Raw genomic sequence first — 24,909 nt, 5'->3', positions numbered from 1 at the left:
TAAGAAAGGCCATAGGCATTCTACACAGCCCTCTAGATCAGGGATGGGGAAGCTGCTGTCCTCCAGATGTTTCTCCACTGCAGTGTCCATCTTCTCTGACATGCTGGTTAAGGTTGATGGGAGTTGGAGTCAGCCAGAGGTTCCCCATCACTGCTCTAAGGCGGTAGCCAGCTACACAGACCAACCACCATGAGGAACTGAGATTCATTAAAGGGTTGAGTGATCCTGTTCCCAGCCTGCACTGGAAAGACTTTTGTTTTGTTTTAAACAAGCACATTTGTGGTTTGTGAAATAAATAGGGTGTTTTAACATCTCGGCAGTATGAGGCCCATATGGCAAAAGCCACATTAAGGGAGAGATGGGTGTTGTGTGTCTGTCGTCTTAGTCAAAGAGCCAAAGTAAACAAAGGCATCGCAATATCGGCCTGGATAAAAGCAAGACAGCAAATGACAGGAGGAGGTCTGGATTAAGGCTTCGGGTAAGTACACTGCAGCAACGAAGTCTTGATTTAGGGTCAAAATGGCCTTCGCTTTCAATGCATAAATGGGTATTTGACCCAACTCGGTCTCATTATGCATTTCTGAGAGCAGGTTGGGTCTGCCTTATATGTGGAACCCATTTCCCATTGGAGCTCAATGTCCAGCCGTTCCAAGGCAACAAACCCTGAAGAGATATAGATAAGGGAATAAATTCCATCAGCTAAATGGAACTAAAAGTGAACAAAGAATCTACAAATGTACTGAGTCCAGTTCTGGGTATCACAGTTTAAGGAGGAGATTGAAAGACTGGAACACACACAGGATGAGGAGGACCAGGATGGTGAAGGGTCTGGAAACTCAGCCTCAGGAGGAACCATTGGAGGAGTTGGGTATGTTTAGCCTGGAAAAGAGGAGACCAAGAGGTGCTAAGACAGGCATCTTCTGATATCCGAAGGGGGGGGGGTCACATGGAAGATGGAGCAAGCTTGTTTTCTGCTGCTCCACAAGGAAGGACTCAACCCAATTGATTCAAAGAAAGAAGGTTCGGACTAAACATGAGAAAGAACATTCTGACAGTAGAAGCTGATCGACTGTGGAAGAGTCTGCCTAAGAAGAAGGTTGCATCTCCTATGGAGGTTTTAAAAAAGAGCTTTCATGGCCATCTGTCAGGGATTCCTGCATTGCAGGGGGATAGACTAGAGAGGACCCTCTAGGACCCTTCCAACCCTACAATTCTATGATTCTAAGAACGTAAGTGGAGCCTGGCAGTTGGATCAGGCCAATGGCCCATCTAGCCCAGCATCCTGTTCTCACAGTAGCCAACCAGATACCTAGGCCTGCAAGCAGAGCATGAGTGCAACAGTGCTCCCACGAGTTTGCAGCTGGTATTCAGAGGCAAAACATGGCCTTTCCCTCCATATATTCATCTAATCTCCCTTTCTAAGACACCAGAGTTGGTGGCTAGCACTTTCTGCCGTAGGAGCAAATTGTGTGGTGTTTTTTTATTGAAGTTTTTATCTCTACAAAATAAGAGAAAGAAAGGTTTACACATATGTACATGTTAGTACATATGTGGGTTAAACCACAGAGTCTAGGGCTTGCCGATCAGAAGGTTGGCGGTTCGAATCCCCGTGAGGGAGTGAGCTCCCGTTGCTCGGTCCCTGCTCCTGCCAACCTAGCAGTTCGAAAGCATGTCAAAGTGCAAGTAGATAAATAGGCACTGCTCTGGTGGGAAGGTAAACGGCATTTCCATGCACTGCTCTGGTTCGCCAGAAGCGGCTTAGTCATGCTGGCCACATGACCCGGAAGCTGTACACCGGCTCCCTCGGCCAGTAAAGCTAGATGAGCGCCGCAACCCCAGAGTCAGTCACGACTGGACCTAATGGTCAGGGGTCCCTTTACCTTTTACATGTCAGTAACACAAAGCATCCCCCCACCTCACTCCCCCACCACCACCATTGGTTCAACATAAGTTGAAATGTTATTTAAAATTAAACTTCCCTCCATCGTTGCTTGACCTTAATTCTATAACTTATCTTTACAGTTGTGTTGTTATATTGTATTTGACAAACATCCTGATTTTACTTGCATTTGTAACCTTTCCCCCTTACAAATTTTGTTCTTTACATATCACTCCATTCTTTTATTAAATTTTGATTTGTTTGACCTCTGATAGCTGCCGTCATTTTGGCCAATTCAACAAATTCAATGTTTGATTTGCCAATCTATTATTGTGGGTATTTTGTCTCCCTTCCAGTTCTTTGCTATAAGAACTCTTGCGGCAGCAGATGCATATAAGAATGTCCTTTTCTTATTTATGGAGGTGTCGTTTGCTATTAATCCCAGAAATTACGCTTCTGGTTTCTTGTTGAATGATTTTTAAAAAACATTTATTATCTCTTCATGAACTTTATTCCAAATTCCATAGCATAACCATGGACTGTGTGATTGCGCTCCACAAATAGTTGAATTGGCTATAGAATGCTCCTAACCCATGTTATCTGGATTGTACTGTACATCAACCTTCTATTACTTGGCGGTGAGGGGAACCATGCAGTTCAGTTGTTGCTGAACTACAACTCCCATCACCCTTTGCCATTGGCTATGCTTGCTGGGGCTGTTGGGAGTTGTAGTTCAGCAATATCTGGAAGGCCAAAGGTTCCTCACAACTCTTCTATGATTAAGAGTTGGACACAACATCATGCTACATAGACAGTTGCTCTACCGGTGGAAAGAACTCTGTTTTTGGAGACTTCTAGAAGTCTTGGAAGACTTGGGACCCACACTCTCTCCCCCCACAGGGCAGAAGTATATGAGTAATCTATTGCCATCATTCCACCTCAGCAAGATATCAAGACAGGCTCCTTGATATAATTTAAAATACATTTATTGTTTCATTTGTTCTCATTTGTTATACAAAGATGTTAAATAATTTAAATACATTCTCCACAGTCACTCAAGAATCAGATTTATACCTAAACAAAGCTGTACATATGAGGTAGAGAAAAATAATTTAGGCTCCCATAAGACATTAACCACCCCAAACCCACCCCCTGGAAAATATAATAATACATACTACAAATCCTTCATATGTCAGAATTTGCTCCTCACAACCCTTCCCAAAAGGAACTCAGTTTGCACAACAAGTCCCCGTTCATGCTTCCTAGATGGAAAATGGAATCAGAGACCATTAATAAGCTAAACAATACCTTTTTTTTTTTGACTAAAAATTGATACACCCAAAACAGAAACGGAGGATGCTGATCCAATTCAGATGACAATTTTAAAACTTAATCACTCATACCCAAAGGCTGGTTTTGTTTGTTTGTTTCATATTCAGGGAGATCACCTCTCCGTGTCTTTCTCCAAACCAATAAATAGAGGCTAAAACGATGAACCTTAAAATTTAAGAAAAGTGCTGCTGAACACATCTCCTGCAGAGTTCTCCACCTCCCCTCTTGCATTGGCTTACCTAAACAAGAAGCTCTCTTACGCAGACTCAAACCTTTGGTCCATCTAGTACAGTGCTGTCTACACGGACTAGCAACAGCTCTAGAGCATTTCAGGCAGAGATCTTTCCCAAACCTACCCTGAGATGCTGGAAATTTGAGCCTGGGAGCTTATGCATGCAAAGCAGACACTCTACCACACAGCTACAGCCTTTTCGACATCATTTTAAGACTCCCCACCCCTACAATCTCCACTCCAAATTGTGACATGCAAGGGAAAGAGACCCTAACGATTTTTTTGGCAGGGAGAGAAAACCAGTTGACATGGGGGTGCCATTTTGGCTGTACTTTTAGCTTCAAAAGGGAAGCATTGTACTTCCCCCTTTCCTCACATGTCTTGGAAGTAAGACCCTAACAGGGCCTCTATTCATAACCCTTTTATTACGGCACCTGACATCAACTTATCATATCCTGGGTCCATCTCAAGGACAACCGCATGGCTGCCTTTACCATCTGAAAGGACGTTGACAACTTTCTATGCACACTACCAAATCCTCCACCTTTGGCCTAGCCTTCCCCAAGTTGGTGACCTCTAGCTGTTGAACTACAGCTCCCATCGTACCTAACAATGGGCAAAGCTTGCTAGGGTTGGTGGGAATCGGAGCCTCAATACCACCTAGAGGTCCGCAAGTCAAGGGCTGCCTCAGGCAGTCTTAGAAGACAGAACCTGGTGTGGTGCTTTGTGGGTTTGAATGTAACACTGGAAAACCTACCACAAAAGCTGTCTCAGTTACATCAGCTTGGGGAAAGTAGTTTGTAACTATATTATTGAATTGTAATTTATATAAATAATGGATGCACCCCACTAGAGGAAGAATGTCGGTAAGACAAGGTTGATTAGGCAAGGAGAACCAATTATTATTATTATTATTATTATTATTATTATTATTATTATTATACATTTATTTATAGCCTGCCTTTTCCCCTGATAGGACTCAATTTGGTTTCCATCAAGATTGAGAGGAATAGGAAATCAATGAGAGACAAGATGGCTACTACAGCAGTCCAACTCATGCACAATCCACTGGTGCTGTGCTCAACCAAGTCTGCTTTGTGTGCAGAACGTCCCAGGTTCCATTCCCAGTGTCTCCAAGAGGAGCTGAGAATGTCCGCCTCATCTGAAACCCTAGAAAGGGGCCACGAGTTAGGATAGACCATGCAGAGCTAGATGGACCAAGGTTATGACTTGCTATGTTATGACTTGCCTATGTTCCAGCCTTCTCCATGAATGCCCCTAGCTTGCCCTGGGCTAGCACAGCTGTGGCAGGTTCTTCTCCATTCTCTCCCCTTCCTTGGTTAGCTTTCATGTGGAGTCAGATTTACACTTTGCCTGGAAAAGACTGACAGTCAAAGTGTACTGTCGCTCCATGTTTGACAAAGGAGCCAACCCTTATGATTGTCACAACAGAACCAGTTGCCTTAGATTGAAGCAGCAAAAAGTGTTCTAGGAGACCAGGAAAGTGTCTACCTTAAGGCATAACCAATGTGTTAAAACAACACAAGATCATTTTCAGCTTTGGGGCAACGACCTACTTTTGGGCTACAAATAGGAACAGCCCACTGCTAGTCATGGAACAAAAAGCCCATTAAGAGCAGATATTTCTTGGACCCAGTGGGAATTTGGCAGATGATGAAAAACCCATCTCCATGAAGACCATGATCATGACCCAGTTCAATTCAATAGGAGAGCAACAGTCTCAACATGCCCATTTAAGTCAATTGGTGACTGCATGGACAGTCACAGGTTCTTTGCAACTTCAGTAGGTTCAACAAAACACATCCTCCTGGGTTTGTTTCATTTTGTCTTGCAAAAAACCACCCTAACGCTGACTCTCCTGGCTTTCCACAAAACTGCCATAAATATGCAGAAGACAGATGGTCACAAGGGCACTTGCTACAAGGCACCATGGCTGAGCAAAACGTCCTCTGCAGTGTGCACCCATATTGCATATATATTACTACAAAATATCATTGTGTGTATATTAGGAGCATTTGCTAAACATGTTAACTTATGAAACAGCCGCAAGAGATTAAGCAACAAAGAGAAGCAAAATGGAAGGTGTAGAATACAAGGGATCTGCTGGCCCTCAGCTACTAGAGGACACTTTCACTAAAACTTAATGGAATTTAAGGCTTCTCTTCACCCACCTGGTACCCTCCAGATGTTGTTGGACTGCAACGCCCAGCTGTGGCTGATGTGAGCTACAGTCTAACAACACTGGGAGGTGGGTGAAGGCTGGATTGAGGGCTCTCTCTCTCTCTCTCCCTTGTTCTGTTTCATAGGGAGCGTCTAAAGAACCAACACGGGCTAGCTAGTTATGCAGAACCCGGCGGGCTTTCAACTTGCAGTTCCACAAATAACAGAAACTCCCTCGCCCATCTCCATGACACAAAAAGGTTTTTTTTCAGAAACCAAGGAGAGTCGAGAGCAGTTTTGAGATTCAGCTCAGGGGTTAAAGTCGAAATCAAAAGTCTCACTGGACAGAAGCCAGCCTTTGGAGGCTTCTCCAAAGGGTAGCGTTTTGGATCCTGGTCAATTGTCTCTCCACCAACATTGATAGCAGGGGCAGCCAACATATTGTCCTCATATTGTGTAGAGACTCAAAACCCTCACCCCACCTCAGTCTGCATGGGCCAATGGTCAGGGCTGGAGGGCAGTCTGAATCCCACATAGTATGTAAGACACCATGTTAGTTTCCCAGGATTTAAGGCAAGGAAAGCACTGCACACTAGCCTCAAGTTTACTGGGGAGGAAAACTTGTAATATGGCCTTGGGTTGATGAAAGCCCCATAAAAGCTAGCCCAATCTCAAAAGGGTAATTAATAATAATAATAATAATAATAATAATGTGTATTACACCTGCCTATACAATTCAATGCATGTGCCTCAATACTATTTATATATATATATATTTTAAAAAAACCACAGGAGAATAAACCTTACTATTTACAATATATATATATCTATATATAACATGAAAGCAATAATATTTGCATTAACATAAATACATTTTTAAATACTTACAGAAACACCCGGGCTTCAGTGCGCGAATTATTATACAAAGAGGAGTTTCTCCCACTCAGTAGTTCACTCCCTCCTTTGCCTCTCAGCTCAAAGGCCACAATCCTACACACGCTTACTCAGGAGGAAGTCCTATAGAATTCAGCGGGACCAACTTCTGAGCAAAGGTGGGTGGGAAAAGACTGCAAGAGATGCTCTGCTTCTCCTTTCTTTGCACAGCTGCACATAAGACAATGTTCACACATCAGGGTAAGCCATGGTTTACTGTGCATAAGCCAATTATGTTCATTTTACACCTCCCTGCAAGAGGTGAGGAATAACAAACCATGGTTGTTGGCTTGCATTCATTCAAACCAAGGAAGAGGGTTTATTTTGCTCCCCAAGCAAACCATGATCTGTAGCCAATTATGGTTTGTTTGAGTGAGATACATCATGGTCTCTGGTTTAGACATAGAACTAGGCAAGGAGCCATAACCCCTCTCCTCTGTATGCAAGAATAGGTGTGTTCATGCAAAATCGCTGACTGGGGTTTACTGTGATGTGTGATCTGGGACAATGTTTCAACAAGGCAAGCATGTACAAAAAAAAATGGGGGCCACATTCCCAGAATGTACACCTGCAATTTCACTATTCTGCCTATCTGAAGTCCTAAAAAGTTGGCCTTGTACTATTGCAATGCTCTCAGTTCAGAAGGCTGACACATTTTTACCCACAAGGGAAATCCATCCAGGATTTGGGGCCTAAGACATTTTGATGTTGGAGGCAGAAAATGCAGAACTCCTCCTTCCCCTTTACTGGGGGTAAAATTACTAACCTGAAGCTACAATCCAATGCACGCTTACTTGTGTAAGTATCTCAGTAGGGCTTACTGAGGAGTAACAGTTCACAGGATTGTCTTTAACGATACACTCAAATTTGCCACCCAGTTAGAGGCTGACCCACTTTGAGATGCAATATAATTTAGGGCTGTGATCCTAAGCGAGCCCAGAGATCCGCTCCTTTTTAAATTGCACAGGACCAGTGATGGTTTCCCCCCACGTTTCGAGAACTTTTTTGCAATAGGATGCAGGCATTTTGCAGGTTCCCAACTCCAATTCAAACTGGCATATCAATATTTGCAGCAAAGCTACAGTCAGCTACAGCGCCATCCTACCCATACGGGGGAAAGCCCATTCCCACTTGCGCTTTCTGGTGAACACAACATTTAGCCAGATCTCCATGGCAAAATACAGCAGTGGCATCCATTACAAGGGTTTGATTCCTTCCAGCTAGGTTTATCACCAGTGGCAATCCATTGAGTGAAACTAGCTCAGTATTGTCTGCCTGGCAGCATCTCCGCCAAGTATCAGACTGGAACTTTTTCCAGCCTGACCTGGAGATATTGAAGATGGAACCTGGGATCTTCTGTAGGCAAAGCTCTGCCACTGAGCTACAGCCATTAAGACTATCACCTAGCCAATGGCACTTGAGGTGGGGCTGCCCCTTCTTCCACTTAACTTAAAGCCAATTCATTGCATGCTGGTCTTAATCAGGATGGTTTCACTCTAGAGGAACCCCAGCAAAAGCAAGAAACTGGTGTGTGGGTGTGTGTGTGTAAGGATGTCTGCCTTTCGTCAGCCAACCTGGGCAAAGATCCAGAAAGCAAGGCCATCTACAGCTGATAAGGGGGACAGGCCCAGGAGGGCACAAGGCTACCCCAATCATGTGGGCTGCAACATTCTTTGCAACAGGCAAAGTTGTTGGCTCGGAAATGGGGGAAGAAATCCCCTCACTTCCTCTTCAACACAGATCTTTGGGGCCACAGTGTCTTTGGCAAAAGGTTTCCCAGATTATACACTCGTTCTTGCCAATTGCAAGTTGGGAAACACTCCCTAGGGAGAAAAACATAAATGGTGGCCCTCCCCAACTCAACACACTCAAACAGGTTTCACCCGGGGCAGCAAAATAGCTCAGTCTGGCCCTGCCCCCAGTTTAGAATGGAGCATAACTGTAATAGTTAAGGTACCATAGCGAGATCAGGCATGGATGAGTCAGTACCCATAGCCCAGGCATAGGCAAACTTGGCCCTCCAGATGTTTTGGGACTACAATTCCCACCATCCCTGACCACTGGTCCTGTTAGCTAGGGATCATGGGAGTTGTAGTCCCAAAACATCTGGAGGGCCAATTTTACTTATGCCTGCTCTACCTCATATCAAATTCTTAAGAATCAATTCCTATATCTGTTTGGTTCTATCCCATTTTTGCATCTGGAAATACTTTTTTTTTTTCAATCTGGAGATGGGCAAGAGCCAAAGGAAAATTATGTTCCAAGTCGCACATCAAACCCAGGGGGCGTAAATTCAGGTCAGTTCAATGAAAAAATGTGGACTGACCTAAACTTTCCTCCCTGACTATTTGCAATCTGTTCTTCCAGTGAGCAAGGACTGAGCTGAGTGGTCCAGATCCCACACACAAGAAGAAAATCTGGAGAATGTGGCATGCGGCATGCATCTTGAATTTTGTCCAAGAAGTAATGATTTGGATAAAGTTATGTGGGCGTGCAAAACAAGGTGGGAAGGAGAGATCAAGCATGCTCAAGAGAGGACTGGACATAATACCACATTGAAACCATAAGAAGGTACTTCTGAAAGGCTTAATAAATAAATGTTCCATATTTATATTTAGGCGCATATATATATATATATATTTATATATATCCACATTGAATAATAGGTTTCTATTCAGCCTTTTCTTAAACCAATTTGCACAGAACTTCAGGACTGGTCCATCTGGTGTGACACCCAAGGACAGAGTTCAGATTGAGGAGTCTGTTGCATGGAGAGCCACCAGGGCAGAGAGGGAGGGGAATATGTGTCTCTGAGGTTCAACATCTGTTGCAACTGGTCTCATCTGGCCTTCCAAAAGATGGACAAGAAGTACCGTCTTCCAATTTTGCAGAATCCTGGACCAGCAAAAGCAGTCCTTGCCTCTTGACCACCCTCAATCAGTTTTCCAATCTGACAGTATACAAAGCCAGTCAAATCCATCCCCTCCCAGTAGATGCACAATAATATAGCTTAGATACGAGGCGAGTGGCTACTATTTTTTATTATTATTTTAGAGAAGCGGCAGTAAAGGGAAAAAAAGATAGAGAGGGCATCCTTCGAAGATTGGACAGCCCCAGGCACACAAACGGAAACCATGCAGAACGTTTTTTTCTTATCCAGCTCCCACTGAAAACCAGGTCAACAGGTTAAAAAAAAAAAAAGTTTTTTTAAAAAAATGCTACTACTGGAGAATCAGAAATGCTGATCTCTGCCTACAGTGGGCACTTTGCCAAGAAGTTAGCTAGCCGCTTCTGATCCAAGTAGTATTGTTGAAGGAGGAAAATCGTCGCAGCCAAGTCAACAGATTTGTAACGTTCCAATTCTAAAAAGCAATGGAAGAATCGCAAGTAGCCCAGACCACCCTTTGGTTTTGGTCACTGCTGTTGGTTCTTCTCTGGCTTCCCTTCCCCTCTTGATGGTCGCCAGTCAGTCACTCAGAACCCAGTATTTGCACTGCTGTTGTATTTGATTTCTAACACACATGATGCCTCAGTCTAGCGGCTTAAGGAGGGAAACGTTACAAAGATCTTTACAGAGATCTGTGCCGGTATAAACCACTATCACTGTTGAGTGTAACTGGAATGAGATCCAAAGAGATGTAGAGTAAGTTGGGTTGTGCGATCCGGTCAAGAACGGCTTACGAGGAAAAGTCAAAGCAGCATTGCAGCCTATAAGGCAACAGGGTTTCTCCATAAAACCAGGAAGGCAGCTTGCCTAAACAGCATGTCCAGAAGTTAGGATTTCAATACGTACTGGAATTTAAGGCAGCATCCACAGGGTGAGTTTTGGAGCAATAAGAGGTACAAAATAAAAACAATAATAATAAGGAGTTATAGAGTGCTGGTGTGTCCCTGGGAAGGTTTAAGAAGGCCTCTAGTGGTTTTCATCATTTACAAAAGTAGATCGTGAAGGTGACAAGAAGTGAGAGGGGGATTGAAGTGGGGCAATGCAATGGGACGTCTTGACATCTGGAAGGAAATCTCACAATGTCTGCTTCAAAGTGGAGGTGGTCAAACCAAACCTTCCACGTTGAGGAACCACAACCGCCTTCCATCAAGCAGGCCACATTGAAACATCCTATTTTAGGAGATCCCAGTATGTAACTTTTTAAACTTTGACTCTCCTCCTTTAAAGAGGTGCTGAAGTCCGACATCACCACCCCTTCCCTTGATACGCTTTTGGTATCGAATTCTTCATAAAACGGGGTGGTGCTTTTTTTCCGTTCCTCACCATGAATCTCAAGGCAGCCATGGAACAAATAGGACAATCCAGATTACAGGCCAGAAGGTTCTCTACCCAAAAGAGAATGCCTGATGTAGCCAAAGTTTCGTGAAGGTCAGTGATGAGGGAAAACCGCTAGGGATCCCATCTCAGTCACCACAAATTATTTTGTTGCATTTTTCGCAACAGCGCACAATTGACACGGACTCCATGCAATAGGCACTTGTCTCCAGAAGCGTCAGCTGGGTTTGCAGAGAAGGGGGCAGAAGGTCGAGGAAACAAGAAGGCAAGAGTTGGGGGGGGTCACCTGTACCCTACAAAGTGCTTACACCATCTCGGCATCGCTTCTCAAGTCAACCGTGAAAAACACCTTTCAAACCCTGTTTCACCTCCCTGGGTGGGCCCTCTCCCGTCATCAGCAAAGGCAATCGGCTGGTGTGCAAGACCCCTCTCGTGCGCCACATCAGTCCTTGCACGTGTAGACCTCCTCCCTCTGCGTACACTGTTTGCACTCCACGTAGCAGCACCAGCGGACCTGGCACTGGCAGGGCCTGGTCACCACACGGCTCTGGGTATTGTGCCCCCGTCCGCAGCAGATGCTCTCACAGTTCTTGTCCTTGTAACACTTCCTGCCCGACGTGCCGGGTGAATAGCGGCTCACCAGGCAGAAGCTGGGCGAGTCGTCAATGTAGACCAGGTCCGTAGTCCGTGGGATTTGGTCGCCGTGGCCCGGGATGGACTTCTTGGGCGGGGAGATGTCCCCCTCGCCCGTGGCCTCGTTGGTCGTGCTGCCCACTTTAAGAGCCATCTCGTACCTCTGCTTCAGCTGCTTGCCAATCTCGTGGAACGGGGAGAGCTGCCGCCAGCACGTCCGGACAGTGCAGGATCCAGAGACGCCGTGGCACTTGCAGGTGGTCTCGACGCCAGCTTTGATGACCTGCAGGTGAGGAACTGAGCGTTAATGACGGGTAAGGCAAGTGAGCCGGCAGCAAAATGGTGCTGCAGGGAGCGGCTGACTTCAGGCTTCCAGGCAAATGAACTGTGCCCTCTTTCCTTTTAAAAAAGAGCGTTTCTGAAAGCTAAAAAGACAAGCGTTCTCTGTTAACATTGACAAGAGGTTCCCAGAACTCTACACATGAGAAGAAAAGCATAGCCTTGGCTAGATCATGCCAATGAGCCATTATGTCTAGCATCCTATTCTCACAGTCACCAGCAAGGCCAGATTTAGGTTGGATGAGGCCCTAAACCAGGGATCAGCAAATATTTTCAGCAGGGGGCCAGTCCACTGTCCCTCAGACCTTGTGGGGGGCCGGACTAGATTTTGGAGGAAAAAATGAATGAATTCCTATGCCCCACAAATATCCCAGAGATGCATTTTAAATAAAAACACACATTCTACTCATGTAAAAACACCAGGGAGATCCCACAAATAACCCAGAGATACATTTTAAATAAAAGCACACATTCTAATGTAAACACGCTGATTCCCGGACCATCCGCGGGCCAGATTTAGAAGGCGATTGGGCCGGATCCGACCCCTGGGCCTTAGTTTCCCTACCCATGCCCTAAGCTACTAAAGGTAATGGGGCCCTTTATATGTCCAGCTGTCCTTTGTCAACAACAAATTGTCACTGTTTTTTTGTGTTGAATATATGCTATATGGTAATTTATGGACCTAACAGCTATCTAAAGCCATTTGCCCATGTTGCCATGCAACCAGTCCATGCAGAATGTGGGCACCCTATATATAGAAATAAGCAAACCAGTGATATTTTAGGGAGCAGTCTAGCAGGCAGGGCCCATGACTTACATCATAGGAGCCTACACAACACAAAACACTGTTGCTGTATGTAGGTTTTATTTTATTTGTTTTTTATCTTGTATTTTGGAAATGTACATCCAGGTTTTTTTTCCTTTATTTTTTTTTGGGGCCCCCAAGAGAGTGGGGCCCTAAGCTATAGCTTGTTTAAGGTAAAGGTAAAGGGACCCCTGACCATTAGGTCCAGTTGTGGATGACTCTGGGGTTGCGGCGCTCATCTCGCTTTACTGGCCGAGGGAGCCGGCTTACAGCTTCCGGGTCATGTGGCCAGCATGACTAAGCCGCTTCTGGCAAACCAGAGCAGTGCACGGAAACGCTGTTTACCTTCCTGCAGGAGCAGTACCTATTTATCTACTTGCATTTTGACGTGTTTTTGAACTGCTAGGTGGGCAGGAGCTGGGACCGAGCAATGGGAGCTCACCCCGTCGTGAGGATTCGAACCGCTGACCTTCTGATGAGCTTTTAGCTTATACGTAAATCCGGCACTGGTCACCAACCAGATGTCTCTGGGAAACTCAAAAGCAGGGCCTGAAAAGTTATCCCACCCACCCCTCAATGTCTTGACTATTCACTTAACTGGTATAATTCGTATGATTCCCATTCTCTTAGAATGCTTGCTCCTCTTTTGTAAGAAATCAGTATTTTTGTGGAAGCACCCACACTTTGGATGAAATTCAAAGACATTTCAACTAATTCATAGAGGAGAGGGCTGTCAGTGGCTCTGCCTCCACGGTCAGAGGCAGCAATGCTTTTGAGTACCAGCTGATGGAAAACGCAGGAGGGGAGAGGGCTCTTGTGTTCGAATCCTGCTTCTGGGTTTCCCATAAGGGGCATCTGGTCAGCCCCTGTGAGAAGAGGAAGCTGGACTAGATGGGCCATTGGCCTGATACCAGAAGGCTCTCCTCCTCCTCCTCTTCTGATGAAGCCAGCAAGACTGGGAAGGGCAAACATGGATATTATCCTGTCCAGGGTAACAGCCTCCCCTTTCATGGTGCCCCTCAGATTTGTAAGACACGCTTGAACAGACATACCTCACCGGGGGGGGGGGGCGGGAGGTGGAGTGGAAGGGAACGAGAAAGAAAGAAAGAAGGGGTCAGCCCTTTGGGGGATTAAGGAACTTAGCAACGCTCCGGAGAGGTAGTCAGAAAGTTATGCTTAATGATACTTTGCTGAGAAACATCGGCAAGAGGCCGGGGGGGGGGGGCGCGGAGAGGCAGATTTAATTAAAACATCACTTAACTCTGGCCTGGTGGAACAAAATCAAGTGTGCTAACACTCTGACTTTTCATTAATGGGACACAAAAGGGAGAATTGCAATCGAGGGGAGATTTTTTTTTCAGGGGGGGAAGGTACCATATGCAGAAGAGAAGGGAGGGCATTGCTGGAATTATATAGCCACTCGTTTTTAATATACATGAAAATCATTCAGCAACCTTGGAGCATGGGAGGCCTGGAGGGTGCGAGAGAGAGAGAGAGAGGAGTCTTTGGTTTCTCACTCCTGCTTCTTTCTCCACTATTCCATTCCCAAGAATAGTTGAATGAACTGGGATGGATCTGGCAGGAGCCGGGGGATGGAACGCTTTCATTTTCTTTTTTTAAAATAAGCTGCAGAATTCTTAGGCTTGTTTTTTGTTTTTTTTCCCTCACCAAGAAAGAGAAAGAAGGAGCTTGGCCAAGTTCTTCTGGCTAATTATACAGTGCCACTGTATTCTGCTCTGGTCAGACCTCACCTGGAGTACTGTGTCCAGTTCTGGGCACCACAGTTCAAGAAGGACACTGACAAACTGGAACGTGTCCAGAGGAGGGCAACCAAAATGGTCAAAGGCCTGGAAACGATGCCTTATGAGGAACGGCTAAGGGAGCTGGGCATGTTTAGCCTGGAGAAGAGGAGGTTAAGGGGTGATATGATAGCCATGTTCAAATATATAAAAGGATGTCACATAGAGGAGGGAGAAAGGTTGTTTTCTGCTGCTCCAGAGAAGCGGACACGGAGCAATGGATCCAAACTACAAGAAAGAAGATTCCACCTAAACATTAGGAAGAACTTCCTGACAGTAAGAGCTGTTCGACAGTGGAATTTGCTGCCAAGGAGTGTGGTGGAGTCTCCTTCTTTGGAGGTCTTTAAGCAGAGACTTGACAACCATATGTCAGGAGTGATCTGATGGTGTTTCCTGCTTGGCAGGGGGTTGGACTCGATGGCCCTTGTGGTCTCTTCCAACTCTGATTCTATGATTCTATGATTCTAATTACCTCAACCCCCCATGCCAGACAAGCTGGCCTTGTCACCGGCGTTGAGGTCATATCGTAAGCGCCTGAGCGAGGCATGAAATGGGCGCAAGAGGGTCAAAGAGGGCGATTCTTGCACTCTTCTGGGGTAAGGAGACAGTGCTGAGGTGGGTGTGAAAAAAGGAGAAATGAAATCCTCACCGGGAAGCAAATTTTTAAAGCGGTGGCAAAGGGGTGGGCTGGACGGCAAGCGTGGCATTGGAAGACTTGCGTCACTCAGAAATTCTCCAGCGCGGGGTCAGGAAAAAGGTTCCCCTTGTCCCCAAAGCAACAAGCAATCCCGCCCGCCAATAGCTCAAAGGGTCGGGAGGGAGAAACCCGTCTACTGAGCCTCAGGAGAGCCGTTACGATCAGAAGCGCAGCAAGTGTGTGTGTGTGTGTGTAATGGAAAACACAACATTCCAGACCGCTGAGAGACCACCAAGCCAGGGCAATGGAGAAGACACTTTCAGAGGGCCCAACAGACCTGCCTATTTCTAGAGCGTATTTCTCAACCGTCACAAAGGTGGGGAAGACCATTTGATGCAGCTCACCTTTAACGGCAAACCTACCAGATCTGCACTCCCCGAAACAATACGAGAACCAAACAAAACACAGCCATGCTTGGAAATGCACACTTCTCCGAATTTTGCAATGCTGTTTTCTAGCCATGTAACATCCATAGAAATGCATATGTTGGAGGTAAAAATTGAAAACTTACAAAAAATGCATTATATTCCAGGAAACAGCTTTGCAAAAGGGTCGTTTTAGGCAACGTTACGTACAATAACAGGTGGTTCTAGGAGAAATTTGCACCCAAAGGCTGGTGAATTTTCAGGACTTAAAAAATAAATGGCATGGTAATGTGGAGAACCAAATTTAAGCTTAGAGAAATTGACATAGACTCCCTAATTATCACCTGGGAGTCATACAGTGGTACCTCTGGTTATGTACTTAATTTGTTCCGGAGGTCCGTTCTTAACCTGAAACTGTTCTTAACCTGAGGCACCACTTTAGCTAATGGGGCCTCCCGCTGCTGCCGCACCGCCGCTGTGCAATTTCTGTTCTCATCCTGAAGCAAAGTTCTTAACCCGAGGTACTATTTCTGGGTTAGCGGAGCCTGTAACCTGAAGCGAATGTAACCCAAGGTACCACTGTAGTTGTGTGTGAAGTTACAGAGCCAGAGAATTCCTCACTCCCCTCAAGAGACAATGCCCAGGATTCTTTGAACAGGGGAAGTTCTGTTAACAGATAAACATTTGAAGTAGGATGGGGCCTGGCCACTAACTAAGCAGAGCAAGAGGCTAACAGGGCATGGTTCACCAAGCCACCATGGGCCCATCGCATGGCAGCCGCAGGGCTAAGGAAACAGATTTGGAATGGAGAATTGTGCTGGAGGGAAACTTAGAATAAACTCTATTGAGCGCTTGTTATCTGTCTCTCTGGCTAGTCATAGGCTGGGAGCTATGCAGGATACCCAAGGAAAGTCTATTCATGCATCCATCTGGTAATTTAACCCAGAGAAGTCCAGCCCACTTGGAAGCATCACTCTGTAAGCTTAAGAGCTACAACTTGCCTTTTTAATACCAACAAAGAGCCAAAATCCTCAGAGAAAAGTGTTCTGTACATACTACCGCTCCCCACCCCCTCCTGCCATACTCCCACAGAAGTGTGGGGAGACAGGGGTTACTGGTATAGGGTCACCTGGCTCCTAGTTTCACAGTTAAGGAGCTAGGTGGGGAGGAACCAGCATGGTATAGGGGTAATAGCATCAAAACTGGTCCTGAGAGACCAGGGTTCAAATCCACATGAAGCCACGAAGCCCACCAAGTGAGCTTGAGCTGGTCACTCTTCTCATCTAGCCTACCTCATATAGGACATGTTCCGCATCCACACAAGTCCTGAGCTTTGAGGCCAGCCTTCCCTATCTCGAAGATGCTTTGGCCCACAATTCCCATCCATCCCAGCCAGTGGTCCAGAGCACTCTTATTTACCATCCCAGGCCACCCATCTGCAGCCACATTGTTCTTTCTTTTATCAGATCAAAATGATCAAACAACAGCAAAGGTTGCTAGATTTATCGAGGGTGCAATGAGATCAAGGGCCACTATCTGAACGATAATCTTGGTCATTTGATTGCCCTTTTTACCCATTGTTGTCCTTTTAATTGTATATATTGCTTGTTTTATGTTGCTATGGCCGTTGGCTAATGCGAATAAAGTTTATCTATCTATCTATCTGGAGGAGGACACCAAGCCAAGGAAGGCTGTGCCAGGAAGGGAAAAAATAGGACAGAAACCCAGTCAAGATCCTTGTCAGAAATGCCAACTTTTCTGTTCTGCAAGAACCTGCAGATTCTAGATCTGCCCTGCTCAATGTGCATGCACAAAACATTTCCGACAGCTCTCTGTCTCAGAAAAGCTGCAGACACCCATGCCCACGCCCCAAAGCCGTCCCCATAGCAACACTCCTGCGAATCTTCTCAGGTCTGATTAACACACTGCTCAAACCCAAATCTTATTAGCGTCAGCTTACCACGATCAGTTCCCCCGCCCCTTTATCCCCCCAACCCAATGGAGGCTCTCTTTGTTTGCACTGAAACAGAATCTCAGTGACTTCAACCAGCTTATAGCAGCCTTTAAGTTTGGGGTGCAACTGCACTTGTTGTGAAAGCCTAAGTGGCAACAAGGCCTTTCCGACACAGGATGCCACTTTTTTTGGAGGGTTAGACAGCAGGGCCGTGGTGGAAATAAGATTCTCGAGTTGTTGGAGTGCGATCCCTTTCATTCTCCCCACTTGAACCGCACCAGGTTTCCATAGTCCTTGTTCTTTTCCTGCAAGAAGTCCCATTTGGGAACACTACAAAGTTGTCTCCAAAGCAACACCTCAAAGGCAAGGGGAGAATTGGCCTTTGATGCAAAACCTGACCTGCCAACTCTGCCTAGAGCAGCCTTTCTCAACCTGTGGGTCCCCAGATGTTGTTGAACTACAACTCCCATCACCCCTAGCTAGCAAGGCCAGAGCTCAGGGATGATGGGAGTTGTAGTCCAACAACATCTGGGGGCCCACAGGTTGAGAACCGCTGGTCTAGAGAGTGGGGAGAGCCACATTGACCAAGAAGATACCTGCAAGCAGGACTTGAGCACCTGCGATTCCTAGGAACTGGAATTCAGTAGTGTCAGAGCTACCCTAGGTCCCAGCTCACAAAGGACCAACGCTGCTTCGTTGTTAAGTATAAAAGTCTTTATTGAAGTTCAGATTCACTTCCAGAGCCGCAGCGCGCAGCTCCACGTCTCAAGTGTCAGACCACTGATGCTCCGTCTGAGTCTCCTCCCCCTTGACACCAATTTAAGATTCTAGCCTTGCTCCACCTTCTCCGCTGCTCCTTCCTCCTCTGGGTCCGCCTGCCCGCCGGGGTTCCGCCCTTTCTAGCCTCTTCTCCCGCTGATTCCCCTGAGCCTTCTCCCTCCCTCCGACGGGCTTTAGGAGCTGGTTCCCCATCCGGGTCTCCTGCTGTTCCGCGCGCCTGCACATTTGAACTTGGCGCGCGCGCCCAGCCAGCAGCTTTCCTCCTGACCGTTCCACTGCTGCTGTCACTGCTTCCCCCTTCGGGGGGGCTAGCTGCAACTGACCTCCCCTCCGTTGGAGGCGTGGTCAGCCCTGACTCCCTCTCTGGAGGAGACACTGCCCCTGACACATGTGACTCTTCCCCCCCACTACGCTCTGGTGGGGAAACTGGTCCCGATCCTCCACTGCTGCTTTGGGGTTCCCCTCTGGCTCCTTGTTTCTGGTGCGTCCCCCCTGGGACCCCCCTTGCCCTGACCATCGGCGCCCCCTTCTGGGAATCTTCTGATTCGCTGGAGAAGCTCATGGAATCTCTCGGGCCACTGTCATACTCCCCTACGCTGCCCTCGGATTCTTGCCCTTCGCTCTCCCAATCCTCTCTCCCCAGTGCTCCTGCTCCTGATTCCCTGACAAGTAGCATCACTGCTTCTGACCTTGGAAACCATCATGGCTAGAATCCATTGATAGCCTTCTCCTCCATGAATTTGTCTAATCCTCTTTTAATGCTATCCAGGTTGGCAGTATCAGGACCACGATACCTCAAGAACTGCCTCTCTCCATAGGAACCTACCCAGACCCTGTGATCATCTTCTGAGGCCCTTCTTCATGTGCCCCCTCCTCGAGAGGTCCAGAAGGTGGCAACACGAGAACAGGGCCTTCTCTCCAGTGGCTCCCCATCTGTGGAATGCTCTCCCCAGGGAAGTTCACATGGTGCCTTCATTATACACCTTTAGGTGTCAGGCAAGAACCAGACCTTTGGTTGATCTGATTGACATGCTATGCCCTTTTAAAGGGTGGCTCTGTCTTGGGAGAAGGTTGTTACTGGGTTGTTGTTTTTATGTTAATTATATATATTGTAGTTTTTCTGTTGATCTTTTCTGTGAACTGCCCTGAGACCTCCAGGTATAGGACGGTACACTGGTACCTCAGGTTACACACGTTTCGGGTTACAGGCTCCGCTAACCCATAAATAGTACCTCGGGTTAAGAACTTTGCTTCAGGATGAGAACAGAAATCGGGGCCTCCTGCGGCTGCCGTGCCGCCGGAGCACATTAGCTAAAGTGGTGCTTCAGGTTAAGAACAGTTTCAGGTTAAGAACGGACCTCCGGAACGAATTAAGTATGTAACCAGAGGTACCACTGTATATAAATCCAATCAATGAAGAAGAAGAAGAAGAAGAAGAAGAAGAAGAAGAAGAAGAAGAAGAAGAAGAAGAAGAAGAAGAAATAATAATAATAATAATAATAATAATAATAATAATAATAATAATAACTATCGCCTCAATCACTCACACAGCCTCACCTTCATGCCGACCAGGTTGTTGTGGAAGTCCACCCTGGCTCGCAGGTCCTTGTTGGACTTCTTCCCCAGGAATTCCTTGACAAACTTGTTGCTGTACTTGAGGTTGTCGCCGCAGCCACCCCACTGCCAGGCCTCCCGGTTCTCTAGGTCGGGGGCCTCGTCGCAGGTGCATCGCTCCATCCGCCCGGCACTGCAGGCCTTGGCCATGGCATGCGTAAGTCCTGCCGAAGAGATGGCGTAAAGGAAGGCTGTCTCCTTGAAACCTGCAAAGGACAATGGCAGCGTTACCCAGAGGAGGGTGGCACCAGTTAAGCCTACAGAGCTACACACACAGGTTTGGGTTTACATCTTTTAAAATCCTCGTTGTATGTCTCTAAGGAGCATCTCCACCTCCATCGTTCAGCCCAGACACTGAGGTCCAGCTCTGAGGACCTTCTGGTGGTTCCCTCACTACAAGAAGTGAAGTTACAGGGATCCAGGCAGAGGGCCTTCTCGGTAGTGGCACCCGCCCTGTGGAACGCCCTCCCATCAGATGTCAAGGAAATAAACATCTATCTGACTTTTAGAAGACATCTGAAGGCAGCCCTGTTTGGGAAGTTTTTAATGTTTGATCGCATTTTAAATATTCTGTTGGCAGCCGCCCATAGTGGTTGGGGAGGCCCAGCAACATGGGCGGGGTATAAGTAATAAATTATTATTATTATAATCCTTGTGGCCCACAGAGTTTGCATGGAAGCATTAGGACAGTGTTTGCTGAAAATGAAATTCCATAAGCTAGAAAAGGCTGACTAACATAGGTTTTCTAATAACTGAAGGTGAGACGTTTATGCACTGTCTAGCTTCTGCCCCCCTCTAAATGGCAGATAAAACCAGAATCATGAAAAAAGAGTATTCTCCAAGCACACAACAGGAACCAGCTTTTGCTTAGAGTAGCTTCTCCCAATGTTCCTCAACATGGTGAGTCAGGTGACGTCTCCTCAACACTTTAATCCCCTGGGAGATTAGGGGAGAGGGGAGCTTGTTGCAGCAGGAGAGGGAGACACCCATGATTCCTCACCAGTCGGACTCCTCTCTGCCTCTTGGCCACCTTCTCTCCTGCTTCAGCTTCAGCCTCTGATTCCGGACTGCTCTCTACCACAGACTCTCCCAGCTCACTAAGCCCTGTTGCCTCTGCAGCTTCTGTTACCTCCTCCTCCTCCTAGTCTGTTCCCTCTTCTCCCTTTGACCACCCATCGTCCCACCACCAACCCCCAAGCTGTGAGAGCACTGAGAGCCAGACAGAGACACCTGGAGGGGTCCAGAGGCTCCCCCACTCCCGTTCCACTGCCTCCCTCCTCCGACTGCTCACCTCTCTTCAGAAGGCTGGCCCGATAGCGCCCCTCGAGGGTGCAGTTCCACCGCTCAAAGCGGAACTGGTACTGGCACTCAAGGGCGCTCATGCTGATGGCCTCCATGAGGGTCTCGGCCACACCGGGATCTCGCCGGCACATCCTCCGCTGCTTCTTCTCCAGTTTCAGGCGGTCACAGACTTTGTAATGGGCCTTGACGGCAGCTTCCTCCATTTCTGAAGTCAGAGGGAGGATGGTCAGGGGTTCATTCCCAGTCAACCTTTGGGGGGGAGAAGAAGGCGACCCACGTCAGTGATCTTGAGGCTCAGACACAACACGGCCACAAGCAACAACCTGCCACCATGTACGCCATATCCGTGAATGCCAAGGGGTGCGTAATATCGCTCCCGCTCTTTCCAATGTCCAAGGTGTGTGTGTGCCGTTCCTTAAATAGCCTTAACAGCACCATCCATGCATAAAGAGGAAGGCAGCAGAAGGCTTGTGGAAACTCAGACGTTTGAGTAAAAATGAACCAAACCCTTGGGAAAACGGGTTTTTAAAAACCCAGTAATAAATAATAATAATTTATTATTTATACCCCGCCCATCTGGCTGGGTTTCCCCAGCCACTCTGGGCGGCTTCCAACAGAACACTAAAATACAATAACCTATTAAACATGAAAAGCTTCCTTAAACAGGGCTGCCTTCAGATGTCTTCTGAAAGTTTGGTAGTTATTTTTCTCTTTGACATCTGGTGGGAGGGTGTTCCACAGGGCGGGTGCCACCACCGAGAAGGCCCTCTGCCTGGTTCCCTGTAACTTGGCTTCTCTCAGTGAGGGAACCGCCAGAAGGCCCTCGGCGCTGGACCTAAGTGTCCGGGCAGAACGAGTGAGGACTAAGCATCCTTAGCAGCCATGAAATGCAATTGCTGGGATGAAAAACCTGATACAAAGGGAGAAGATTAGGGAATGGATCAGAGTGGTTGGACTACTGAATAGCAGCACTCCACACAACAAGAGTTTTGCTGCAACTTTAGCGTAACTAAGGTTTTGCATGGCGTGCCCCATTTCCAAAACCAACCTTGTTCAAAATTAAAAGCTGGATTTCAAGCTTGCATGCCCCTTCTTGCAGGGAAGTCCCAATTGCCCAGTATGAAATGTCTGCATCAGCCTTCCCCAAGCTAGTGACCACCCCCACTCCAGAGGTAGTTGGCCATAACATCCCTGGACATGGGCTGCACTTGCTGGGGCTGATGGGAAACATAGTGCAAAACATCTGGAGTGAAGAAAGTTGGGTGGGGGGGAGAAGCCAGTGGTTCCCAAAGGGGACAGTATTATCCCCTGGGGGAGTGAGGGGATTACCTGCGGGAACTGGAAATGCACACGACCACCAGACTTTGAAAAGCTGGTACCACTGATTAAGTTCAATTTTGTCAACTCAATTAGACTAAGTAGATGTAATTAGATTTAATAAATGGGCAATTCCTTGTTACTGTTTTGCATTTTATTTATCTTCCTTAGTAGGTTGTGCAAGCTGCTATTCTGAACAAAGCTCTTTATAGGATAGAGGGATGAGTTCATGGAACCAAGGGGGCAGTGGCCCCAAATAGTTTGGGAAACACTGGTTTTTAAGCTCTCTAAAGAAGGAAGTGCTAAGGAGCCACACTTATTGTTATGTACTGAGTTGAAGAGGATCCAAAATGCAGCAGTCTGATTGGTCCTAGAACAATAGGATTCAGAATGCAGCAGTCTGATTGGTCCTAGAACAATGCAGCAGTATGATTGGTCCGCAGGAGCCACCCAATCCAGCTCCAGATGGAAGTGAATCCACAGCCTGATTGGCCTACAGGAGAATCCCGGAATTAGCCAATCACGTGGGGCCCATTGTGTAAATAATGTATATAAGGCAGACATTCTGGGGGAACTTCCATTCCTCCTCACCACTATGAGCTGAATAAAGAGCATGAAATCCATTCTCGACTCTGAGTATATTTCACATACGCAAAAAAGCAACCATATTTCAACCATCTATTCCACCCACAGAGCAGTCCTTTCTGGAGAGCAGCCTACTAGCTCCCCTTCCCCAATATCCCTGTACCTGCAGCCCACCCAGATCCTGACACGGCTTACGGGCCCAACTAATATTTGGGAAGGAAGCCTTCGAAAACAAACAAAGCAACCCACCAGGAACATGGGTCCCTCCCTGTTCCTTCTCCCAGAGCTGCTTCGCAACACATGGCCCGGCTGTTCTCTCACAAAAACGTGCAGCGAAGTGTAGCCAGGACAGTGTTCCCAGTGCCGGGTGACAACATGCTGGATGGGGACCAGGCTGGCACTGGCTGTGGGGGGTGGGGAAAAAGAGGTGAACACAAGCAGCAGAAACATCTGTTGGCACTGCGACCAGGATTGCTGGCCAATCACCCAAGATCCTGGCTCAGGCTGTCCTCTAACCAGGTGTCAGGGAGGGTGGAAGCTGGAGAGTCAGGAAAAGCTGCCGTAAAGTAGTTTGGGTACTTTTCCCCAGCGCTAAAAAGAGGAAACACACACACAGAGAGAGAGAGAGAGAGTCACTTCTGGTGCCAGAATTAGGGATTGGCTAAAACTGCCAGGAACTAAGGATGTTGAGCAAGAATCCTGAAGTCATGCTGGATTCTGGTCCTCAAGCGAGGTCTTTGGTTCCATAAAGAGGCTGTGATCCAGCATGTTCACAAAGGAGGTGGGTGGATCAGGCCAAAGACCTGTCTAGCCCCGCATCCTGTTTTCACAGTGGCCGACCAGATGCCCCAGTGGGAAGCCTGGAAAGCTGGGCCCAAGCCATAGCTGTCAACTTTTCCCTTTTCTTGCGAGGAATCCTATTCGGAATAAGGGAATTTCCCTTTAAAAGAGGGAAACGTTCACAGCTGTGGCCCAAGCACAGGAGCCTTCTCCCCTCCCAGGGTTTCCAGCAACTAGTATTCGGAAGCGGAATGTCTCTGACAACAGAGACGGAACATCGCCATTGTGGCTAGTAGCCATCTAGAGCTTTCTCCTCCACAGATCTGTCCAATCCTCTTCGAAAGCCATCCAAAGTTGGTGACAACCCCTTGTGGAAGGGAGTTCCATAGTTTAACTCTGTGCAGCATGAAGTAGTAGTGTCCGGAATCTTCCAACATTCCGCTTCAATGGGTGGCACCACTGGAGAATATCCACTTTCTCGTGTTCATGCAGAATTTTAATACATGGGTGGTGCTGTAGGGATGCAGGTGGCGCTGTGGGTTAAACCACAGAGCCTAGGACTTGACAATCAGAAGGTCGGTGGTTCAAATCCCCACGACGGGTTGAGCTCCCGTTGTTCGGTCCCTGCTCCTGCCAACCTAGCAGTTCAAAAGCACATCAAAGTGCAAGAAGATAAATAGGTACTGCTCCGGCGGGAAGGTAAACGGCGTTTCTATGTGCTGCTCTGGTTCGCCAGAAGCGGCTTAGTCATGCAGGCCACATGACCCGGAAGCTGTACGCCTGCTCCCTTGGCCAATAAAGCGAGATGAGCGCCGCAACCCCAGAGTCGGTCACGACTAGACCTAATGGTCAGGGGTCCCTTTACCTTTATCATGTCCACCTCCCCTTTAGTAGTCATTTCTCCAAACCCCCAAAGCATTGCAGCCTTTCCACATAGGAAAGGTTTTCCTGCGTTAGCTTAATCTGCGCCTTTTTGATCTCTGGGCTAATTTATTGCAAGTAGTTCTGTGCCAACTATCCTGTGGTGCTTGAAAGGGTTCAAACAACCCGATAATTCTTCAACACAGCTGAGCCACCATCTGAAACATCAAAACCAAAGA

At 47.1% G+C, this 24,909-nt stretch overlaps 1 protein-coding gene and 1 long non-coding RNA gene across 2 annotated transcripts in view; one reads left to right on the top strand and one right to left on the bottom strand.

Annotated features, from left to right (window-relative positions):
- The first annotated feature begins 2,880 nt into the window (after positions 1-2,880).
- Positions 2,881-9,763, top strand: LOC310746380. Its single transcript, XR_014540689.1, has 2 exons — positions 2,881-8,213; positions 8,246-9,763. It is a non-coding gene; the product is annotated as an uncharacterized lncRNA (long non-coding RNA).
- WNT9A (Wnt family member 9A) overlaps positions 4,342-24,909 on the bottom strand; it is a 60,296-nt gene continuing 39,728 nt past the window's right edge. Inside the window, exons 2-4 of the mRNA XM_083579972.1 lie at positions 21,117-21,376; positions 19,769-20,031; positions 4,342-11,755 (exon numbers count right to left, since the gene is read on the bottom strand). Of these exons, the coding sequence (XP_083436098.1) occupies positions 11,282-11,755; positions 19,769-20,031; positions 21,117-21,376 (997 nt within the window). The 3' untranslated portion in view covers positions 4,342-11,281. The remainder of the gene's footprint in view (positions 11,756-19,768; positions 20,032-21,116; positions 21,377-24,909) is intronic.

The sequence above is a fragment of the Podarcis filfolensis genome, assembly GCF_964270895.1.
Source record: "Podarcis filfolensis genome assembly, chromosome: 12".
Lineage (NCBI taxonomy): Eukaryota > Metazoa > Chordata > Lepidosauria > Squamata > Lacertidae > Podarcis > Podarcis filfolensis.
The sequence above is the reverse complement of the archived record's forward strand: the minus strand, read 5'-3'. Positions and strand labels throughout refer to the sequence as shown.